We start from the raw sequence: 20,000 nt of genomic DNA, 5'->3' as shown, positions 1-20,000 counted from the left end.
GAGGTATCTCTATTTGAAAATACATGGTCTAAGTCATCAATACTTTTATGACTGCTGAATAGAAACTACGCCTTATTTACTTTTGAAGAACTACTGAAATAGTGATTTTGTCAGACAGCAGCTCTATAGAGATGAGGTGATGACTTGGAATGAAATAATAACTACAGATACAGTGCCTTCGGAAAGTATTCAGACCCCTTGACTTTTTCTACATTTTGTTATTTTATTACAGCCCTATTCTAAAATGTATTAAATTGTTTTTCCCTCATCAATCTACACACAATACCCTGTAATGACTTAGCAAAAACAGGAATTTAGAAAAGTTTCCAAAATTGTTTTAATAAAAATAACTGATCACAAATACATAAGTATTCAGACCCTTTACCTCCTTTGTTGAAGGACCTTTAGCAGCGAATACAGCCTTGAGTCTTCTTGGGTATGACTCTACAAGCTTGGCACACCTGTATTTGTGGAGTTTCTCCCATTATTCTCGGCAGATCCTCTCAAGCTCTGTCAGGTTGGATGGAGAACGTCGCTGCACAGCTATTTTCAGTTCTCTCCAGAGATGTTCGATTGGGTTCAAGTCCGGGCTCTGCCTGGGCCACTCAGGGACATTCAGAGACTTGTCCCGAAGCCACTCCTTTTGTAGTCTTGGCTGTGTGCTTAGGGTAATTGTCCTGTTGGAAGGTGAACCTTCGCCCCAGTCTGAGGTCCTGAGTGCTCTGGAACAGGTTTTCATCAAGGATCCATCTGTACTTTGCTCCGTTCATCTTTGCCTTGATTCTGACTAGACTCCCAGTCCCTGCCGCTGAAAAACATGTGACGCTTGGCATTCAGGCCAAAGAGTTCAGATCGTCTTTCTCATGGTTTGAGAGTCTTTAGGGTCCTTTTGGCAAACTCCAAGCAGGATGTCATGTGCCTTTTACTGAGGTGTGGCTTCCATCTGGCCACTGTACCATAAAGGCCTGATTGGTGGAGTGCTGCAGAGATGGTTTTCCTTCTGGAGGGTTCTCCAATCTCCACAGAACTCTGGAGCACTGTCAGAGTGACCATCAGGTTCTTCGTCACCTCCCCTCCCCCGATTGCTCAGTTTGACCGGCCTTCTCTAGGAAGAGTGTTGGTGGTTCCAAACTTCTTCCATTTAAGAATGATGGAGGCCACTGGTTCTTGGTGACCTTCAATGCTGCTGTTTTGGTACCCTTCCACCAGATCTGTGCCTCGACACAATCCTGTCTCTGTGCTCTACGGACAATTCCTTTGACCTCATGGCTTGGTTTTTGCTCTGACATGCACTGCCAACTGTGGAAACTTAGGTGTGAGACTTTCCAAATCATGTCCAATCAATTGAATTTACCACAGGTGGACTCAATGAGGATCAATGGAAACAGGATGCACCTGAGCTCAATTTCGAATGTCATAGCGAAAGGTCTGAATACTTATGTAAGGTATTTCTGTTATTTTGTTATTAATAAATTAGAAACCATTTCTAGAAACCTGTTTTCACTTTGTCATTATGTTGTATTGTGTATAGATTGCAGAGGATTTTTATTTATTTAATCAATTTTAGAATAAGGCTTTAACGTAACAAAATATGGGAAAAGTCAAGGGGTCTGAATACTTTCCGAAGTCACTGTATGTCATATCCTGTTCTGTGGGTTCACAAACACAGAAGAAGAATGCATCCCAGGAGCATAGATGAAGCATGATTATGGTTGGTAATAGCAGCTCATGGGGGAATTTGAATAATTTAAATAGATGGCACCTGTCGTAGAGAATCTGTAACGTTTGGATGTCAGTCAACTTAGAGGTCTGTGGACATTGTACAAACTTAGATTTTGGAGTGTACTGCCCCTTTAACTATTGAACTGGGGATCAGAGTGGCAGGATGTCTTTAGAGGTTTATGTAAGAAGTTCTGTGGCATGGTGCCCTGATGTAAATAGATCAAACTCAAGCATCCCTGTCTCTCGGCGGTTTCTCACTCGCTCTCTCTCTCTCGCTTTCTCTTCGCTCTCTCTTTCTTCCTCTCTCTCTCTCTCACGTCACACAAGCTTTAATTGACTAACTGTAATCCTAGCGTTCAGTACTTACAGGAGCTCACAGGATTTATACCCTCCACCCCACAGGGAAACCCAGGTAAACACACACACCGTGTCTCAGGAACAAAAATAACCTCCCACTCGCTCTGCTATGTTGACATAATGTTGTATCAGTATTGCGTAACAGTGCCTTTGAATACAATTGCTCTGCCCCTCTAAAAAGTTGTGTTTGTCAATGAAGTAACAGGTGAGATAAATACAGTGAGCACGTGGGCGTGGGCGTTATAGTGCTAATAGTACTCTCTAATAGTTCCTGGTGTTGTGGAATGCCTCAGGTCTTTTTATCCGGAAAAAAGAATAGTACATCAAACCATCAGAATGTCCCACTGTCAGATATCAATACTGTTTTCAGTCTCTGGAGGGGGGGGCTCTTTTATCATTCCACAGTCCCTGAACCTGTTGTTTTCTACTCTTTCTACAGGATTCTACTGTGTCTGACCCTGTTGTTTTCTACTCTTTCTACAGGATTCTACTGTGTCTGACCCTGTTGTTTTCTACTCTTTCTACAGGATTCTACTGTGTCTGACCCTGTTGTTTTCTACACGATTCTACTGTGTCTGACCCTGTTGTTTTCTACACGATTCTACTGTGTCTGACCCTGTTGTTTTCTACAGGTTTCTACTGTGTCTGACCCTGTTGTTTTCTACAGGATTGTACTTTGTCTGACCCGGTTATTTTCTACAGGATTCTACTGTGTCTGACCCGGTTATTTTCTACAGGATTGTACTTTGTGTCTGACCCGGTTATTTTCTACAGGATTCTACTGTGTCTGACCCTGTTGTTTTCTACTCTTTCTACAGGATTCTACTGTGTCTGACCCTGTTGTTTTCTACACGATTCTACTGTGTCTGACCCTGTTGTTTTCTACACGATTCTACTGTGTCTGACCCTGTTGTTTTCTACAGGTTTCTACTGTGTCTGACCCTGTTGTTTTCTACAGGTTTCTACTGTGTCTGACCCTGTTGTTTTCTACAGGATTCTACTGTGTCTGACCCTGTTGTTTTCTACACGATTCTACTGTGTCTGACCCTGTTGTTTTCTACACGATTCTACTGTGTCTGACCCTGTTGTTTTCTACAGGTTTCTACTGTGTCTGACCCTGTTGTTTTCTACAGGATTCTACTGTGTCTGACCCTTATTTTCTGGATTCTACTGTGTCTGACCCTATTTTCTACAGGATTCTACTGTGTCTGACCCGGTTATTTTCTACAGGATTCTACTGTGTCTGACCCGGTTATTTTCTACAGGATTCTACTGTGTCTGACCCGGTTATTTTCTACAGGATTCCACACTCCCTGACCCGGTTGTTTTCTACAGGATTCTACTGTGTCTGACCCGGTTATTTTCTACAGGATTCTACTGTGTTGGACCCTGTTGTTTTCTCTTTCTACAGGATTCTACTGTGTCTGACCCTGTTGTTTTCTACACGATTCTACTGTGTCTGACCCTGTTGTTTTCTACTCTTTTGACAGGATTCCACACTCCCTGATCCTGTTGTTTTCTACAGGATTCTACTGTGTCTGACCCTGTTGTTTTCTACAGGATTCTACTGTGTCTGACCCTGTTGTTTTTTACTCTTTCTACAGGATTCTACTGTGTCTGACCCTGTTGTTTTTTCTACAGGATTCTACTGTGTCTGACCCTGTTGTTTTCTATTTTTGACAGGATTCCACACTCCCTGATCCTGTTGTTTTCTACACAGGATTCCACACTCCCTGATCTTGTTGTTTTCTACAGGATTCTACTGTGTCTGACCCTGTTGTTTTCTACTCGATTCTACTGTGTCTGATCCTGTTGTTTTCTACTCTTTTGACAGGATTCCACACTCCCTGATCCTGTTGTTTTCTACTCTTTTGACAGGATTCTACTGTGTCTGACCCTGTTGTTTTCTACACGATTCTACTGTGTTGGACCCTGTTGTTTTTCTACTCTTTCTACAGGATTCTACTGTGTCTGACCCTGTTGTTTTCTACACGATTCTACTGTGTCTGACCCTGTTGTTTTCTACTCTTTTGACAGGATTGTTTTCTACTCTTTTGACAGGATTCTACTGTGTCTGACCCTGTTGTTTTCATTGTGCTCTTTTGACAGGATTCCACACTCCCTGATCCTGTTGTTTTCTACTCTTTTGACAGGATTCCACACTCCCTGATCCTGTTGTTTTCTACTCTTTTGACAGGATTCTACTGTGTCTGACCCTGATGTTTTCATTGTGCTCTTTTGACAGGATTCTACTGTGTCTGACCCTGATGTTTTCATTGTGCTCTTTTGACAGGATTCCACTGTGTCTGACCCTGATGTTTTCTGATCCTGTTGTTTTCATTGTGCTCTTTTGACAGGATTCTACCCTGTGTCTGACCCTGACCCTGTTTTCATTGTGCTCTTTTGACAGGATTCTACTGTGTTGGACCCTGTGTTTTTCATTGTGCTCTTTTGACAGGATTCCACTGTGTCTGACCCTGATGTTTTCATTGTGCTCTTTTGACAGGATTCTACTGTGTCTGACCCTGATGTTTTCATTGTGCTCTTTTGACAGGATTCTACTGTGTCTGACCCTGATGTTTTCATTGTGCTCTTTTGACAGGATTCCACTGTGTCTGACCCTGATGTTTTCATTGTGCTCTTTTGATTCCTGTGTCTGTTTTTTCATTGTGCTCTTTTGACAGGATTCCACTGTGTCTGATCCTGATGTTTTCATTGTGCTCTTTTGACAGGATTCCACACTCCCTGATCCTGATGTTTTCATTGTGCTCTTTTGACAGGATTCCACTGTGTCTGATCCTGTGTGTTTACATTGTGCTCTTTTGACAGGATTCCACTGTGTCTGACCCTGATCTTTTTTTTTCTACTCTTTTGACAGGATTCCACTGTGTCTGATCCTGATGTTTTCATTGTGCTCTTTTGACAGGATTCTACTGTGTCTGACCCTGATGTTTTCATTGTGCTCTTTTGACAGGATTCACCCTGATGTTTTCATTGTGCTCTTTTGACAGGATTCCACTGTGTCTGACCCTGATGTTTTCATTGTGCTCTTTTGACAGGATTCCACTGTGTCTGACCCTGATGTTTTCATTGTGCTCTTTTGACAGGATCTTTTGACAGGATTCTACTGTGTCTGACCCTGATGTTTTCATTGTGCTCTTTTGACAGGATTCCACTGTGTCTGACCCTGATGTTTTCATTGTGCTCTTTTGACAGGATTCCACTGTGTCTGACCCTGATGTTTTCATTGTGCTCTTTTGACAGGATTCCACTGTGTCTGACCCTGATGTTTTCATTGTGCTCTTTTGACAGGATTCCACTGTGTCTGACCCTGATGTTTTCATTGTGCTCTTTTGACAGGATTCCACTGTGTCTGACCCTGATGTTTTCATTGTGCTCTTTCCACTGTGTCAGGATGTTTTCATTGTGCTGTGTCTGATGTTTTCATTGTGCTCTTTTGACAGGATTCTACTGTGTTTCATTGTGTTTTCATTGTGCTCTTTTGACAGGATTCTGTGTCTGACCCTGATGTTTTCATTGTGCTCTTTTGACAGGATTCCACAGTTTACGAGAAAGAAAAAGACATCATCTCCATCGTGAGTACACTCATATCCATTGATTTCTTTCCCTCAGCTACTTTCTTTTCTAAATACTGTTCCTAATTATTGAATTGAAACATTCATTTCTGTATAATGATTTCAATCATTGAGGGTCAAAGATGAAGTGTGGTGGTGCAACGGATCGGTTGTTTATTCAATAAATCAACGTTTAATTATATCTGTCTCTGCTCAAATAAATGTCTTCTAGACTATTGTAACCATTTCCCCAGAATCTATTTTTCCAGTTCTAATGCAAACAACAACTTAATTAGAAGCATGAGATTTGATACATCGAAATAAATACTGAACAAAAATATAAAAACAACATGCAAGAATTTCAAATATTGTACTAAGTTACAGAAATCAGTCAATTTTTAAAAAATCATTAGGCCCTAATCTATGGATTTCACATGACTGGGCAGGGGTGCTGGGCAGGCTAACCCACTGGGGGGGCAGGCCCAGCCCCAGCCAATCAGAACAAGTTTTTCCCCACAAAAAGAAATAAGCTATTTATGCGTATGGAACTTTTCTGGGATCTTTTATTTCAGCTCATTTAACATGGGACCGACACTTTACATGTTGCATTTATATTTTCTTTCAGTGTAGTATGGAGACATATAGCCTGCATTTAAAATGAATCACTAGTCTACAAACAATACCCCATAATGTCAATGAAATTATGTTTAAATAATGTTTAAAAAATTAAAAGCTGAAATGTCTTGAGTCAATAAATATTATGTCAAGCCTAAATCAGTTCAGGAGTAAAAATGTTCTTAAGTCATAATAAGTTGTATTGACTCACTCTGTGTGTAATAATAGTGCTTAACATGATTTGAATGAATATCTCATCTCTGTACCCCACACATGCAATTATCTGTAAGGTTCTTCAGTCGAGTAGTGAATTTCAAACACAGATTCAATCACAAACTCCAGGGAGGTTTTCCCATGCCTGTCAAAGAAGGGCACCTATTGGTTAAAAAAAGAAGCAGACATTGAATATCCCTTTGAGCATGCTGAAGATATTAATTACACTTTGGATGACATATCAACACATCCAGTCACTACAAAGATACAGGCATCCTTCCTAACTCAGTTCCCAGAGAGGAAGGAAGCCTGTACAGAATAAAAATATTCTATAAAAGTGACATACAGAAATCTCATTTGAAGAAATCTCATTTGAAATCTCAGTTTAAGTCGGAAGTGTACATATACTTAGGTTGGAGTCATTAAAACTCGTTTTTCAACCACTCCACAAATTTCTTGTTAACAAACTATAGTTTCGGCCAGTCGGTTAGGACATCTACTTTGTGCACGACACAAGTCATTTTTCCAACAATTGTTTACAGAAAGATTATTTCACTTATAATTCACTGTATCACAATACCAGTGGGTCAGAGGTTTACATACACCAAGTTGACTGTGCCTTTGAACTTCTTGCAAACTTCCAGAAAATTATGGCATGGCTTTAGAAGCTTCTGATAGGCTAATTGACATGATCTGAGTTAATTGGAGGTGTACCTGTGGATGTATTTCAAGGCCTACCTTCAAACCTAGTGCCTCTTTGCTTGACATGGGAAAATCAAAAGACATTAGCCAAGACCTCAGGAAAAAAAATTGTAGACCTCCACAAGTCAGGTTCATCCTTGGGAGCAATTTCCAAATGCCTGACGATACCACGTTCATCTGTACAAACAATAGTACACAAGTATAAACACCATGGGCTCACGCAGTCGTCATACCGCTCAGGTCTCCTAGATATGAACGTACTTTGGTGCGAAAAGTGCAAATCAATCCCAGAACAACAGCAAAGGACCATGTGAAGATGCTGGAGGAAACAGGTACAACAGGTACAAAAGTATCTATATCCACGAGTCCTATATCGACATAAACTGACATTTAAAAAAAGCCAGACAATGGTTTACAACTGCATATTGGGACAAATATCGTACTTTCCTCTGGTCTGATGAAACAAAAATAGAACTGTTTGGCCATAATGACCATCGTTATGTTTGGAGGAAAAAGGGGACGGCTTGCAAGCCAAAGAACACCATCCCAACCGTGAAGCATGGGGGTGGCATCATCATGTTGTGAGGGTGCTTTGCTACAGGAGGGACTGGTGCACTTAACAAAATAGATGGTATCAGGAGGAAGGACAATTATGTGGATATATTGAAGCAACATCTCAAGACATCAGTCAGGAAGTTAAAGCTTGGTCGCAAATGGGTCTTCCAAATGGACAATGACCCCAAGCATACTTTCAAAGTTGTGGCAAAATGGCTTAAGGACAACAAAGTCAAGGAATTGGAGTGGCCATCAGAAATCCCTGACCTCAATCATATAGAACATTTGTGGGCAGAACTGAAAAATTGTGTGCGAGGAGGCCTACAAACCTGACTCGGTTACACCAGCTCTGTCCGGAGGAAAGGGCAAAAATTCATCCAACTTAGTGTGAGAAGCTTGTGGAGGGCTACCTGAAACGTTTGACACAAGTTAAACAATATAAAGGCAATGCTACCAAATAATAATTGAGTGTATGTGAACTTCTGACCCAGTGGAAATGTTGTATTTTGTTTAAATTTCACCTTTATTTAACCAGGTAAGCTAGTTGAGAACAAGTTCTCATTCACAACTGTCACCTGGCCAAGACAAAGCAAAGCAGTGTGAAACAAACAACAACAAAGCGTTACACATGGAGTAAACAAGCGTACAGTCAATAACACAATAGAGAAAAAGAAAGTCTATATACAGTGTGTGCAAATGGCGCGAGGAGGTAAGGCAATAAATAGGCCATAGTAGCAAAGTAATTACAATTTAGCAGATTAACACTGGAGCGATAGATGAGCAGATGTGCAAGTAGAAATGGTGTGCTAAAGAGCAGAAAAGTAAATACAAACAATATGGGGATGAGGTAGGTAGATTGGATGGGCTATTTACAGATGGACTACATACAGCTGCAGCGATCGGTTAGCTGCTCAGATAGCTGATGTTTAAAGTTAGTGAGGGACATATGAGTCTCCAGCTTCAGCGATTTTTGCAAATCGTTCCAGTCATTGGCAACAGAGAACTGGAAAGGCAGCCAAAGGAGGTTTTGGCTTTGGGGATGACCAGTGAGATACACCTGTTGGAGCACGTGCTACGGGTGAGTGTTGTTATCATGACCAGTGAGCTGAGATAAGGCGGAGCTTTACCTATTATAGACTTATCGATGACCTGGTGCCAGTGTGTCTGGCGACGAATATGATGCGAGGGCCAGCCGACTAGAGCATACAGGTCGCAGTGGTGGGTGGTATAAGGGGCTTTGGTGACAAAACGGATGGCACTGTGATAGACTGCATCCAGTTTGCCGGGTAGAGTAGTGGAAGCTATTTTGTAGATGGCATCGCCAAAGTCGAGGATCAGTAGAATAGTCCGTTTTAAAGAAATTAAAGCTGAAATAAATCATTCTCTGCTATTATTCTGACATTTCACATTCTTAAAATAAAGTCGTTATCCTAACTGACCTAAGACAGGGAATTTTTACTTGTCAGGATTAAATGTCAGGAATCGTGAAAAACTGAGTTTTTAAATGTATTTGGCTAAGGTGTATGTAAACTTCCGACTTCAACTGTATGTATTCACACCCCTTCACAAGTAGACCCATATAAAATATAAGTGGAACCATTTTTAATGTACAACATCTCCCCCGCCAGTGTCGTCAGTTGGTGGCGGTGTGTGATGAGATTCTGTACTGCAGTCCAGAGGTGGTCCTTACCCACACTGCCCAGCTGGAGAGGGTTGACCTGGTGCCTGTCTTCGACGGCGATCACCTGGTAAGTAGGACACTGTCAGTGTCATTCTAATGAACCAACCAGATCTGCGACAGGCTCTGGCTAACCAATCAGAACATCTGCTATTGAGCCCTGTCTGTATCTCTTACTCTGTCTGTCTCTACCTCTACCTCCTCTCTACTTCCTGTCTCTACCTGTACTTCCTGTCTCTACTTCTACCTCTTGTCTCTACCTCCTCTCTACTTTCTGTCTGTCTCTCTGTCTAACTAATCAGACATAATTTCTTTACATTCCATTCGGAAAGTATTCAGACCCCTTGACTTTTTCCACATTTTGTTACATTACAGCCTTATTCCAAAATTGATTAAATGAAACATTTTCCTCATTAATCTACACACAATACCCCCTAATGACAAAGCGAAAACAGGTTTTAGAAATGTGTGCTAATTTATTACAAATTAAAAACAGAAATACCTTATTTACAGAAGTATTTAGACCCTTTGCTATGAGGCTCGAAATTGAGCTCAGGTACATCCTGCTTCCTTTGATCATCCTTGATGTTTCTACAACTTGATTAGAGTCCACCTGTGGTAAATTCAATTGATTGGACATGATTTGGAAAGGCACACACCTGTCTATATAAGGTCCCACAGTTGACAGTGCATGTCAGAGCAAAAACCAAGACATGAGGTCAAAGGAATTGTCCGTAGAGCTCAGAGACAGGATTGTGTCGGCACAGGGTACCAAAACATGTCTGCAGCATTGAAAGTCCCCAAGAACACAGTGGCCTCCATCATTCTTAAATGGAGAAGTTTGGAACCACCAACACCCTTACTAGAACTGGCCGCCTGGCGAAATGGGAAGAAGGGCCTTGGTCAGGGAAGTGACCAAGAACATGATGGTCACTCTGACAAAGCTCCAGAGTTCCTCTGTGGAGATTGGAGACACTTCCAGGTGGACAACCTTCTCTGCAGCACTCTACCAATCAGGATTCTATGGTAGAGTGGCCAGATGGAAGCCACTCTTCAGTAAAAGGCACATGACAGCTTGCTTTGAGTTACCCAAAAGGCCCCTAAAAAACTCTCAGACCATGAGAAACAAGATTTTATGGTCTGATTAAACCAAGATTGAACTCTTTGGCCTGAATTCCAAACGTCACGTCTGGAGGAAACCTGGCACCATCCCTACGGTGAAGCATATTGTTGGCAGCATCATGCTGTGAGAATGTTTTTTAGCGGCATGGACTGGGAGACTAGTCAGGATTGAGGCAAACATGAACGGAGCAAAGTACAGAGAGATCCCTGATGAAAACCTGTTCCAGTGAGCTCAGGACCTCAGACTGGGGTGAAGGTTCACCTTCCAACAGGACAATGACCCTAAGCACACAGCCTAGACAATGCTGGAGTGGGTTCGGGACATGTCTCTGAATGTCCTTGAGTGGCCCAGCCAGAGCCCGGACTTGAACCTGATCGTCCATCTCTGGAGAGACCTGAAAATAGCTGTGCAGTGACGCTCCCCATCCAACCTGACAGGGCTTGAGAGGACCTGTGAGAAACTCTCCAAATACAGGTGTGTCAAGCTTGTAGCATCATACCCAAGAAGACTTGAGGCTGTAATCTCTGCCAAAGATGCTTCAACAAAGTACTGAGTAAAGGGTCTGAATACTTATGTAAAAAATGTTTTTTTTTTTTTATACATTCGCAAAAACAAGCTGTTTTAGCTTTGTCATTATGGGGGATTGTGTGTAGATTGAGGAATAAAAAATAAAAAAATATTTTAGAATAAGGCTGTAACGTAACTGTGGAAAAATGATTTGATTTGAATACTTTCCTGAATGCACTGTTTGTCATCCTGAGTGTCCTTTAGGGATGACTCACATTCTCGTCCTCTCTCTGCTCTACTTCTCTTACACTCTGTACTCCTTATTTCATTTCTGTTTCATCATTCTCTCTCATCCTTTATTCAAACTTCTTGTACACTTTCTCCTCGGTCTAGCTCTCTCGCTCTATCCAATCAGTACTCAATCGACCTCCTCTTTTGTTATAGGTGTCTCATTTGCTCTCCTTTTCTCTTTGCTTCTCTCTCTCTCCTACGTTTTCTGACGTTTTTTTCCCTCAGTTGTTCGTTTTCACTCCGTCAAGGTAAATTTTCACCATCACCCGTAGGCAGCGTTTAAAGTTTGGGGGGGGGATAACATTCTGTGATAAAACATTGCATGGTTCTAACATCGCCTACTATTACTAATGTGATGAGTAGATTGGATAGTCATAAATTAGGCTAATAATCTAGCTGACGCACTGTTCGCAAAAAATATGGTTCTCCTTTCCTTGTCCTTTTCCTTTGCACATCCACAACTCAGCCCCAGCTAGAGGGACATGCACTGATCCACAACAGCTCAGCCCCAGCTAGAGGGACATTTTCTAGGATCTGGATCTCTGAGAAATATCAGCCCTAGCTAGAGGGGCATTGTCTAGGAGGATCTGAGAAATATCTGACACATCCACAGCTCAGCCCCAGCTAGAGGGACATTTTCTAGGATCTGAGAAATATCTGACACATCCACAGCTCAGCCCTAGCTAGAGGGGCATTTCACAAACGCATTTCATGCAATTCTCCATTACTTTATTATCTATGACTGGAGACCATTAGCATACTCTTTAAAACCACAAAATGACAGGGAATGCTGATCAGCTGACACTGACAAACTAAGCTCAATAAAAACAACCTTGTCTTGAATGCAACCATCTAATCGAGGCCTATGAAAGGGGAGATGCATGTTGTAGGCTATGACGTCTCTCTAGCCTGGAGGAGGAAATGATTGTCCTAAAAAACTTGGCACAGACTCACCTAATGATAAAGAGAGTGAATATGTGCCACAAAATCAACTGGAATATGCTCTCTGCTATTGTGGCAATAGGATTGCTGGCTTAATAGCCTATTGGGAGTTTTTCACATTTTGATAGCCTAACTAAAGACCATCTGATCTTTGTCTCCTTTATTTTGTGTGTTTCCCACAATTTGTATTTTTAAATATTGTATTGTGATTGGCTTACGCCTATTTTAGTTGCTTTTCACTGACAGCCGCAAATCAATGATCAGCTCTGATATTTGCTACACGCACTGCCCAAATTGTAGGCTTCCCAAACTCTGTGCTTCCAGGCTGTATGCGCTTGTGATTTTAAAACAATCCTCAGCTATTTAAAAATAATAATAATAATACTAAAAAGTGAATGATCCTCTGTGGCAGATCATGCTCTCTGGCGTAGTGTTTTGAAGGATTGCATTTATTTTTGTTAGGGGAAGCTTTTGGACACGCCCCCTGTGCCACCACTCCTATGCCACCACTGCTATGCCACCACTATCAATCAATCAAATGTATTTCTGAAGCCCTTCTTACATCAGCTGATGTCACAAAGTGCTGTAACAGAAACCCAGCCTAAAACCCCAAACAGCAAGCAATGCAGGTGTAGAAGCATGATCAAATGTATGTGGACATCTGCTCGTCGAACATCCCATTCCAAAATCACGGGCATTAATACGGAGTTGGTTCCCCCTTTGCTTCCATGACAGCCTCCACTCTTCTGGGAAGGCTTTCCACTACATGTTGGAACATTGCTGGGAACTGGGTAATGAGTGTTGCAACAGAGGACGGACGTTTTTTACGTGTTATATGCTTCAGCACTCGGCGGTGCCATTCTGTGAGCTTGTGTGGCCTTCAGCACTCGGCGGTGCCATTCTGTGAGCTTGTGTGGCCTTCAGCACTCGGCTGAGCTCCGAGACGCTTCCACTTCACAATAACAGCACTTACAGTTGACCAGGGCAGCTCTAGCAAACTGAACACGCAGCCACGAAACGGCGCGTGTCACGCTCCTGAAAAAGCGCTGGCGAATAGACGCAAGAGTGCCTCGAACACCGGGATGACCAGCTAACTTGGCAGAAGCCCACTGAAGAACAGCCAGACGCTGAACAAATGACTTGTTGGAAAGGTGGCATCCTATGACGGTGACATGTTGAAAGTCACGGAGCTCTTCAGTAAGGCCTTTCTACTGCCAATGTTTGTCTGTGGAGATTGCATGGCTGTGTGCTTGATTTTTATACACCTGTCAGTAACGGTTGTGGCTGAAATAGAAAAATCCACTAATTTGAAGGGGCGCCCACTGTGGGAGTGCACCCTCTGACCAGAGCACCCACTGTGGGAGCACACCCTCTGACCAGAGCACCCACTGTGGGAGCACACCCTCTGACCAGAGCACCCACTGTGGGAGCACACCCTCTGACCAGAGCACCCACTGTGGGAGCACACCCTCTGACCAGAGCACCCACTGTGGGAGCACACCCTCTGACCAGGGCACCCACTGTGGGAGCGGCCATTTTGTATTGTTGTTTTAAAGAAGAAGAAGAAGAAGAAGAAGAAGAAGAAGAGGGAACAAAAAGCAAGTTGACAGTTGGGGGCGATGTGACCTGTCAGAGTGAGTTATGTTCCGATTGGTTAGAATAGATCATTTGGGGTCATTGTTAATAGACCTTGTCTGACTGGGGCTATCTTCTGGGAGCAAGGTAATGTTATTGAAGTGGAGAGAGTGATGACCGTAGTCTGGTGTGTGTCACATTGCACTGCAGCGATGTTAAAAAACCCTGTTGTGTTTTAAATGCATGAACCCAATGGGACATGAGCCCACTGATGTGTTTCAAAGGCAACATGCAAGGCAGCGATCGCTTTCACCTTATCCAATGAGAGTTATGGAACCAGGTCTGTCTCTCATCCTCCCATCATCACGGCTCTCTCCCTTCATCTTCAGGCAACAACTGGGCAGTGTTCATTAGGGCAGCAAACGGAAGAAAACAAACTGAAACAGGGAGGGATTATTATATCATGTTCAATTAGAAACGCTTGTCTTCGCTTTTCATTGCAAAACGTTTTGCTTCGTTGTACCCTAATGAATACAACCATTGAGTCTGAGGGGACGTGGTGGTGGCCTTTCACATTCAGATCTGCTCCAGTCCATAAGTCTAAAAGCCCCAGGAGTCATGTGATGTATATTGATCAGGGTTGGGCTATGCACGGTTCCCCTTACCGTGCCTGTGCAAATATCAATAAGGACCCCAATGGAGAAGTGACATACAGGTAGATAGATCACTATGGGACAGGTAGCCTAGTGGTTGAAGGGAAACTCAACATAAAAATATATTTAGATTTTTGTTTCATTAGTCCATTGTTGATATAGTCCCAAAATCTTTTCCATGTCAGCAATCAAGTTTTCAAGATGTACAACTTTCAAAATAATCAAACAGATCTTGAAAACTTGATTTCTGGGACTACTGTATATCAACAATGGACTAATGAAAAAAATACCCAAATATTGTTTTGGTGTGGAATGTTGGGCCAGTAACCAAAAGGTCGCTGGTTCGGAATCCGCTAGCCGACTAGGTTTTATATGCATATGTCAATGTGCCCTTGAGCAAGGCACTTAACCCTAATTGCTCCTGTAAGTCAATCTGGATAAAATCATCTACTACACGACTAAATTGACAAATGTAAATGTTATCAGTATGGACATACAGGTAGATCACTATTAATCATTATATTTCCATGACAGGTGAAAGCTATGATCCCTTATTGATGTCACTCGTTAAATCCACTTCAATCAGTGTAGATGAAGGAGAGGAGACAATTGAGACATGGATTGTGTATGTGTGCCATTCAGAGGGTGAATGGGCAAGACAAGAGATTTAAGGGACTTTGAACATGGTATAGTAGTAGGTGCCAGGTGCACCGGTTTGAGTCAAGAACTGCAACACTGCTGTTTTTTTCACGGCCAACAGTTTCCCCGTGTGTATCAAGAATGGTCCACCACCCAAAGGACATCCAGCCACCTGGACACTCGATATTAGGAAGGTGTACAGCACTCAGTGTACAGCACTCAGTGTACAGCACTCAGTGTACAGCACTCAGTGTACAGCACTCAGTGTACAGCACTCAGTGTACAGCACTCAGTGTACAGCACATTTAGAACTGAAGTAGAATGAATTTCAAGAGATGTTTGGGGGTTTGATTACTGTGTAAGATGTTTAATTATGTTGCGACTTTTGGCTAATTAATATTCAAGATAATTGACTGATTAATTACTGGGAAAATAAGTTGATCAGACTTATTTGATTATTTATTTGATTTGGTTGTCCTATCGAAATTAATCTGAGGGGCCCCATTACGGGTTGGATTATAGAGAGGCCCTTAAATTCATTCTCAGTAGTTATCGTTAACCGTTATACCATGAATCTTATATTAACAATAGGCTTAGTCAACAGTGAATTTAATATATTCTCATTCTGAACAGTTGAGATGCTCTAAAACCTCAAGCACCCAATTGCTTGCAAATGAACTCAATGCCTCAAATAATTCACTGAAGGTTTTATTCTATCCTTCCCCCTCTCAACCCTGCGGAAGGTCTGGTGTTCTGAATATGAGTGTGTGTGTGTGTGTGTGTGTGTGTGTGTGTGTGTGTGTGTGTGTGTGTGTGTGTGTGTGTGTGTGTGTGTGTGTGTGTGTGTGTGTGTGTGTGTGTGTGTGTGTGTGTGTGTGTGTGTGTGTGTGTGTGTGTGTGTGTGTGTGTGTGTGCGTGCGTGCGCCCTTGCTTGCGTGTGTGAATACTGTGTATTTAAAAATGCAATTTGTTAGCTAACATCAGTCTGCCATAGAGGGAGAATTAACAAGTGCTTTGTAAAAAACCCACAAATATCAGGGGATTACCACGCTAGATAGAATCAGTAGGAAACATGAACCTCGTGGCATCGTCTGTAAGCCAGTATAATCTCAGTATAATGATGCCGCTATTACCTATAAAGGCGTAATGTTTATCACAAGCTGTTAGTGGGAGGGCTGTTCGCACTTCATACCACTCTGGGCAAAAGTCCAGTATATAGGGAATAGGTAGCCATTTTGGATGCACCTACTGGCCTGGCGCGGCAGGGTAGCCTAGTGGTTAGAGCAATGGACTAGTAACTGAAAGGTTGCAAGTTCAAATCCCCGAGCTGACAAGGTAGAAAATCTGTTGTTCTGCCCCTGAACAGGCGGTTAACCCACTGTTCCGAGGCTGTCATTGAAAATAAGAATTTGTTCTTAACTGACTTGCCTAGTTAAATAGAGGACAAACTTTAAAAAAAAGGTAATGCACTGGCTGTGTTAGGAATCTTACTGTGTTGCACATGTTATTTTTCTATTTATTTATTTAACCTTTTAGTTAACTAGGCAAGTCAGTTAAGAACAAATTCTTATTTACAATGATGGCCTACACCAGCCAAACCCTAACCCTGTTGATGCTTGGGACAGCCAAACCCTAACCCGCTCTATGGGACTCCCAATCACAGCCGGTTGTGATACCAGAGTTTGTAGTGAATCCTCTTGCACTGAAATGCAGTGCCTTAGACCGCTGTGCAACTCGGGAGTTATCTAGAATTATTAGTGGGGATTTAGTGTTGTGAAAGAGAATGGCTACTTAAATTAGTAAAATGATCGTAGGTGAAATAGCTGAGTGAAATGTCCTGCTTGGTTGAAGGAGGTTGCATAGTTAGGGCCAAGAGTTTTTTTTTAACCATGTGACCTGATTATGGGGGGGGGGGTGTAACTCAATGTACTTTAAAATGACTGAAACCATATTGAGGCCCGCCAGACCTCGTTGAAGACCAAACACAGCCCCTGGGGCTAAATGAGGTGGACACACCAGCTCTACAGGCTGTTACTAGGCCCTGGAGTATTTCTTTGTCAGGTGACCAGGAAAAACTCTTTGAACTACACATATTGTTTACATATAAGCAACTCCATTCCGACAGTAAAATCCATCCTGACTCGGTTATGTCTGAAACTAGCCTGGTCCCAGATTTCTATGTGCTTTTGCCTTCTCCATTGTCATTGTTTGGCATGACAATTCCATAAGAAGTTTGCAAGAGAGCAGAAACCAACTAGCATCCAGGCTAGGATACTAACTCTACTGAATCCGCTTTAACAGTACATTGAAGTAATGAGTGACGAATGAGGTTTATCCGGACTTTATAGGCTAGGGTTTGGTTATACTCACCCAGTCAGATGAAGGCTTGCCAGGGAAAGGAGAGGGAACAGTGTTTTAGTACAATCTCTCCTCTGGGATAGCCTGCCTGGGATAAAGATGTTGATAAAGATGGCTACTCCTAATGGAGTCTATCTGAAGCATTCTGGATGCCATCTAACTTCCGAGCGAGAGATTCCATTTGTTTATAATTAGGATCCCCGTTAGCCGACGCCAATGGCGACAGCTAGTCTTAGTGGGGTCCGTCTCACAACGAGAAATACATTACAGACAAAATACTTTAAAATTGACATACATTTACATGAGATAGAAGGGAGTTCCATGCACTTATGATACTGTACTTTTCCCTGAATTTGTTCTGGACCTGGGTACTGTGAAAAGACCCCTGGTGGCATGTCTGGTGGGGTAAGTGTGTGCACTGAGTGTGGCGTCAAAAAAGCAGAGTGTCTCTTTATTATGGACAGACCTCTTCCCCATCTTTACAACCATTGAATATATATGTTTTGACCGTGACAGTTTACAATCTAAGGTAACATTAAGTGATTTAGTCTCCTCAACTTGTTCAACAGCCACACCATTCATTACCAGATTAAGCTATGGTATAGAATTCAAGGAATGATTTGTACCAAATACAAACTTTTAGTTTTAGATGTTCAGGACCAGTTTATTACTGGCCACCCATTCCAAAACTGACTTCAATTCCTTGTTAAGGATTTCTGTAACTTCATTGGCTGTGTCTGCTGACACATATGGTTGAGTCATCGGCATACATGGGGACACACATTTTGTTAAATGCCAGTGGCAGGTCATTGGTAAAAATAGCAAAGGGTAGAGGGCCTAGAAAGCTGCCCTGCGGCACACCACACTTTACACGTTTGACATTAGAGAAGCTTCCATTAAAGAAAACTTGCTGAGTTATATATTTTGATAGATAGATAGATATATCTGTATCCACAATATGGCAGAGGTTGAAAAGCCATACAGTAAGATTTCTCAACAATAGGTTATGGTCAATAATATCAAAGGTTGTACTGAAAGCTACCAGTACAGCTCCCAAAATCTTCTTATCAATTTCTTTCAACCAATCATCAGTCATTTGTGTCTGTGCAGTACATGTTGAATGCCCTTCTCTATAAGCATGCTGAAAGTCTTGTTCATGTTTACAGGGAAATAGCAGTGTATTTGGTACGCAATGACTGACATGACAAGAGGAAAACTGATGATGCACTACCCAATTTAGAACTTGCACCTTGCATTGAACCAGTTAAGATCAAAGGTCAAAACACAGTGGATGTCACATCCATCATGAGGCTGTAGTGTGCTGTGACTGTCATACAGTCTCCAACAGTTGTGTATCTATCTGCTTATCTTTGGCAGTCACCCTCGGACTTCTGTGACAAGATATTAGCTGGGGACGAGGTGATCCAAGTTGATGACCAAATAGTGGTGAGTATATTGTGCACACACACACACACACACACACACACACACACACACACACACACACACACACACACACACACACACACACACACACACACACACACACACACACACACACACACACACACACACACACACACACTGGCCCACAAGTCTGGCCCACTGTAATAACATCTTATCATTGTCATTATCAGAGATCCACTGGCTGGTCTTAGTCTGGCCCAGCCAAGTCTGGCCCATAATGATTATGATTATGATTGTAATAACGTGATCTTATCATTGTCATTATCAGAGATCCAATCTAATGAGAGAGTTGAGCCATAAAGGTCTTAATAGTGTAACTCAGAGACCATGGGTGTTAACTGGTAATAGAATTTACATATCGCTATAAGAATTGATTCCGTGCCATTAAATAAAACATCTAATTGATTTATTGATTTATTGGAAAAATGTATCATAAGCAAAAAGTGAATCAATGGTCCCAGATCTGTTTATGATGTCTTGCCAGACCATGGCAGATGGCACAAACGAGATCTCAGACCAGGCTAAATCAATGCTGTACAACATTGGGATTTCCATTGTGCTGAATGAATAGGTTGCACTGTATGTTATGACGTGTTACTTTCTTTTTGTCATGTTAGTGTAGGTCATAGTAGACTTGTCTTGAAGTAGTAGTTCAACGGTGCTTGATTGAGCTTGTGGGCAACTCCAATCCTCTGATTGGGTGTCACAGTTTTTCCCCAGCCCCAGTTAACACACCTGGCTCCAATTTAGCCTATACTATTAAATTCCAGGTCTAGCAAATCCATTATGTATTATCTGGGTCTATATAAACTAGAACAAGTCCCATGGTGCTGTGCTCTGTCAGGTTGGCTGGAGCAGGAATATTGACCTGTTGAAGAAACTACAGGAGAACCCCAGTGGGGTGACCCTGGTCCTCAAGAAGGTCCCCCATGGTGTCCCTGAATCACAAAGACACACCCCAACAGCCCCCTGCCCAAAGGTTGGTTATTATACAGTGTGAGTGTGAAACACACACACACACACACACA

General features: G+C 42.2%; 1 protein-coding gene across 1 annotated transcript in view; it reads left to right on the top strand.

Moving 5' to 3' along the window:
- LOC124001906 (CNK3/IPCEF1 fusion protein-like) overlaps positions 1-20,000 on the top strand; it is an 84,476-nt gene that overhangs the window by 32,487 nt on the left and 31,989 nt on the right. Inside the window, exons 5-8 of the mRNA XM_046309058.1 lie at positions 5,634-5,675; positions 9,368-9,487; positions 18,883-18,951; positions 19,817-19,952. Of these exons, the coding sequence (XP_046165014.1) occupies positions 5,634-5,675; positions 9,368-9,487; positions 18,883-18,951; positions 19,817-19,952 (367 nt within the window). The remainder of the gene's footprint in view (positions 1-5,633; positions 5,676-9,367; positions 9,488-18,882; positions 18,952-19,816; positions 19,953-20,000) is intronic.

The sequence above is a fragment of the Oncorhynchus gorbuscha genome, linkage group LG17, assembly GCF_021184085.1.
Source record: "Oncorhynchus gorbuscha isolate QuinsamMale2020 ecotype Even-year linkage group LG17, OgorEven_v1.0, whole genome shotgun sequence".
Classification (NCBI taxonomy): domain Eukaryota; kingdom Metazoa; phylum Chordata; class Actinopteri; order Salmoniformes; family Salmonidae; genus Oncorhynchus; species Oncorhynchus gorbuscha.
This window is presented reverse-complemented; position numbering and strand designations above follow the sequence as displayed.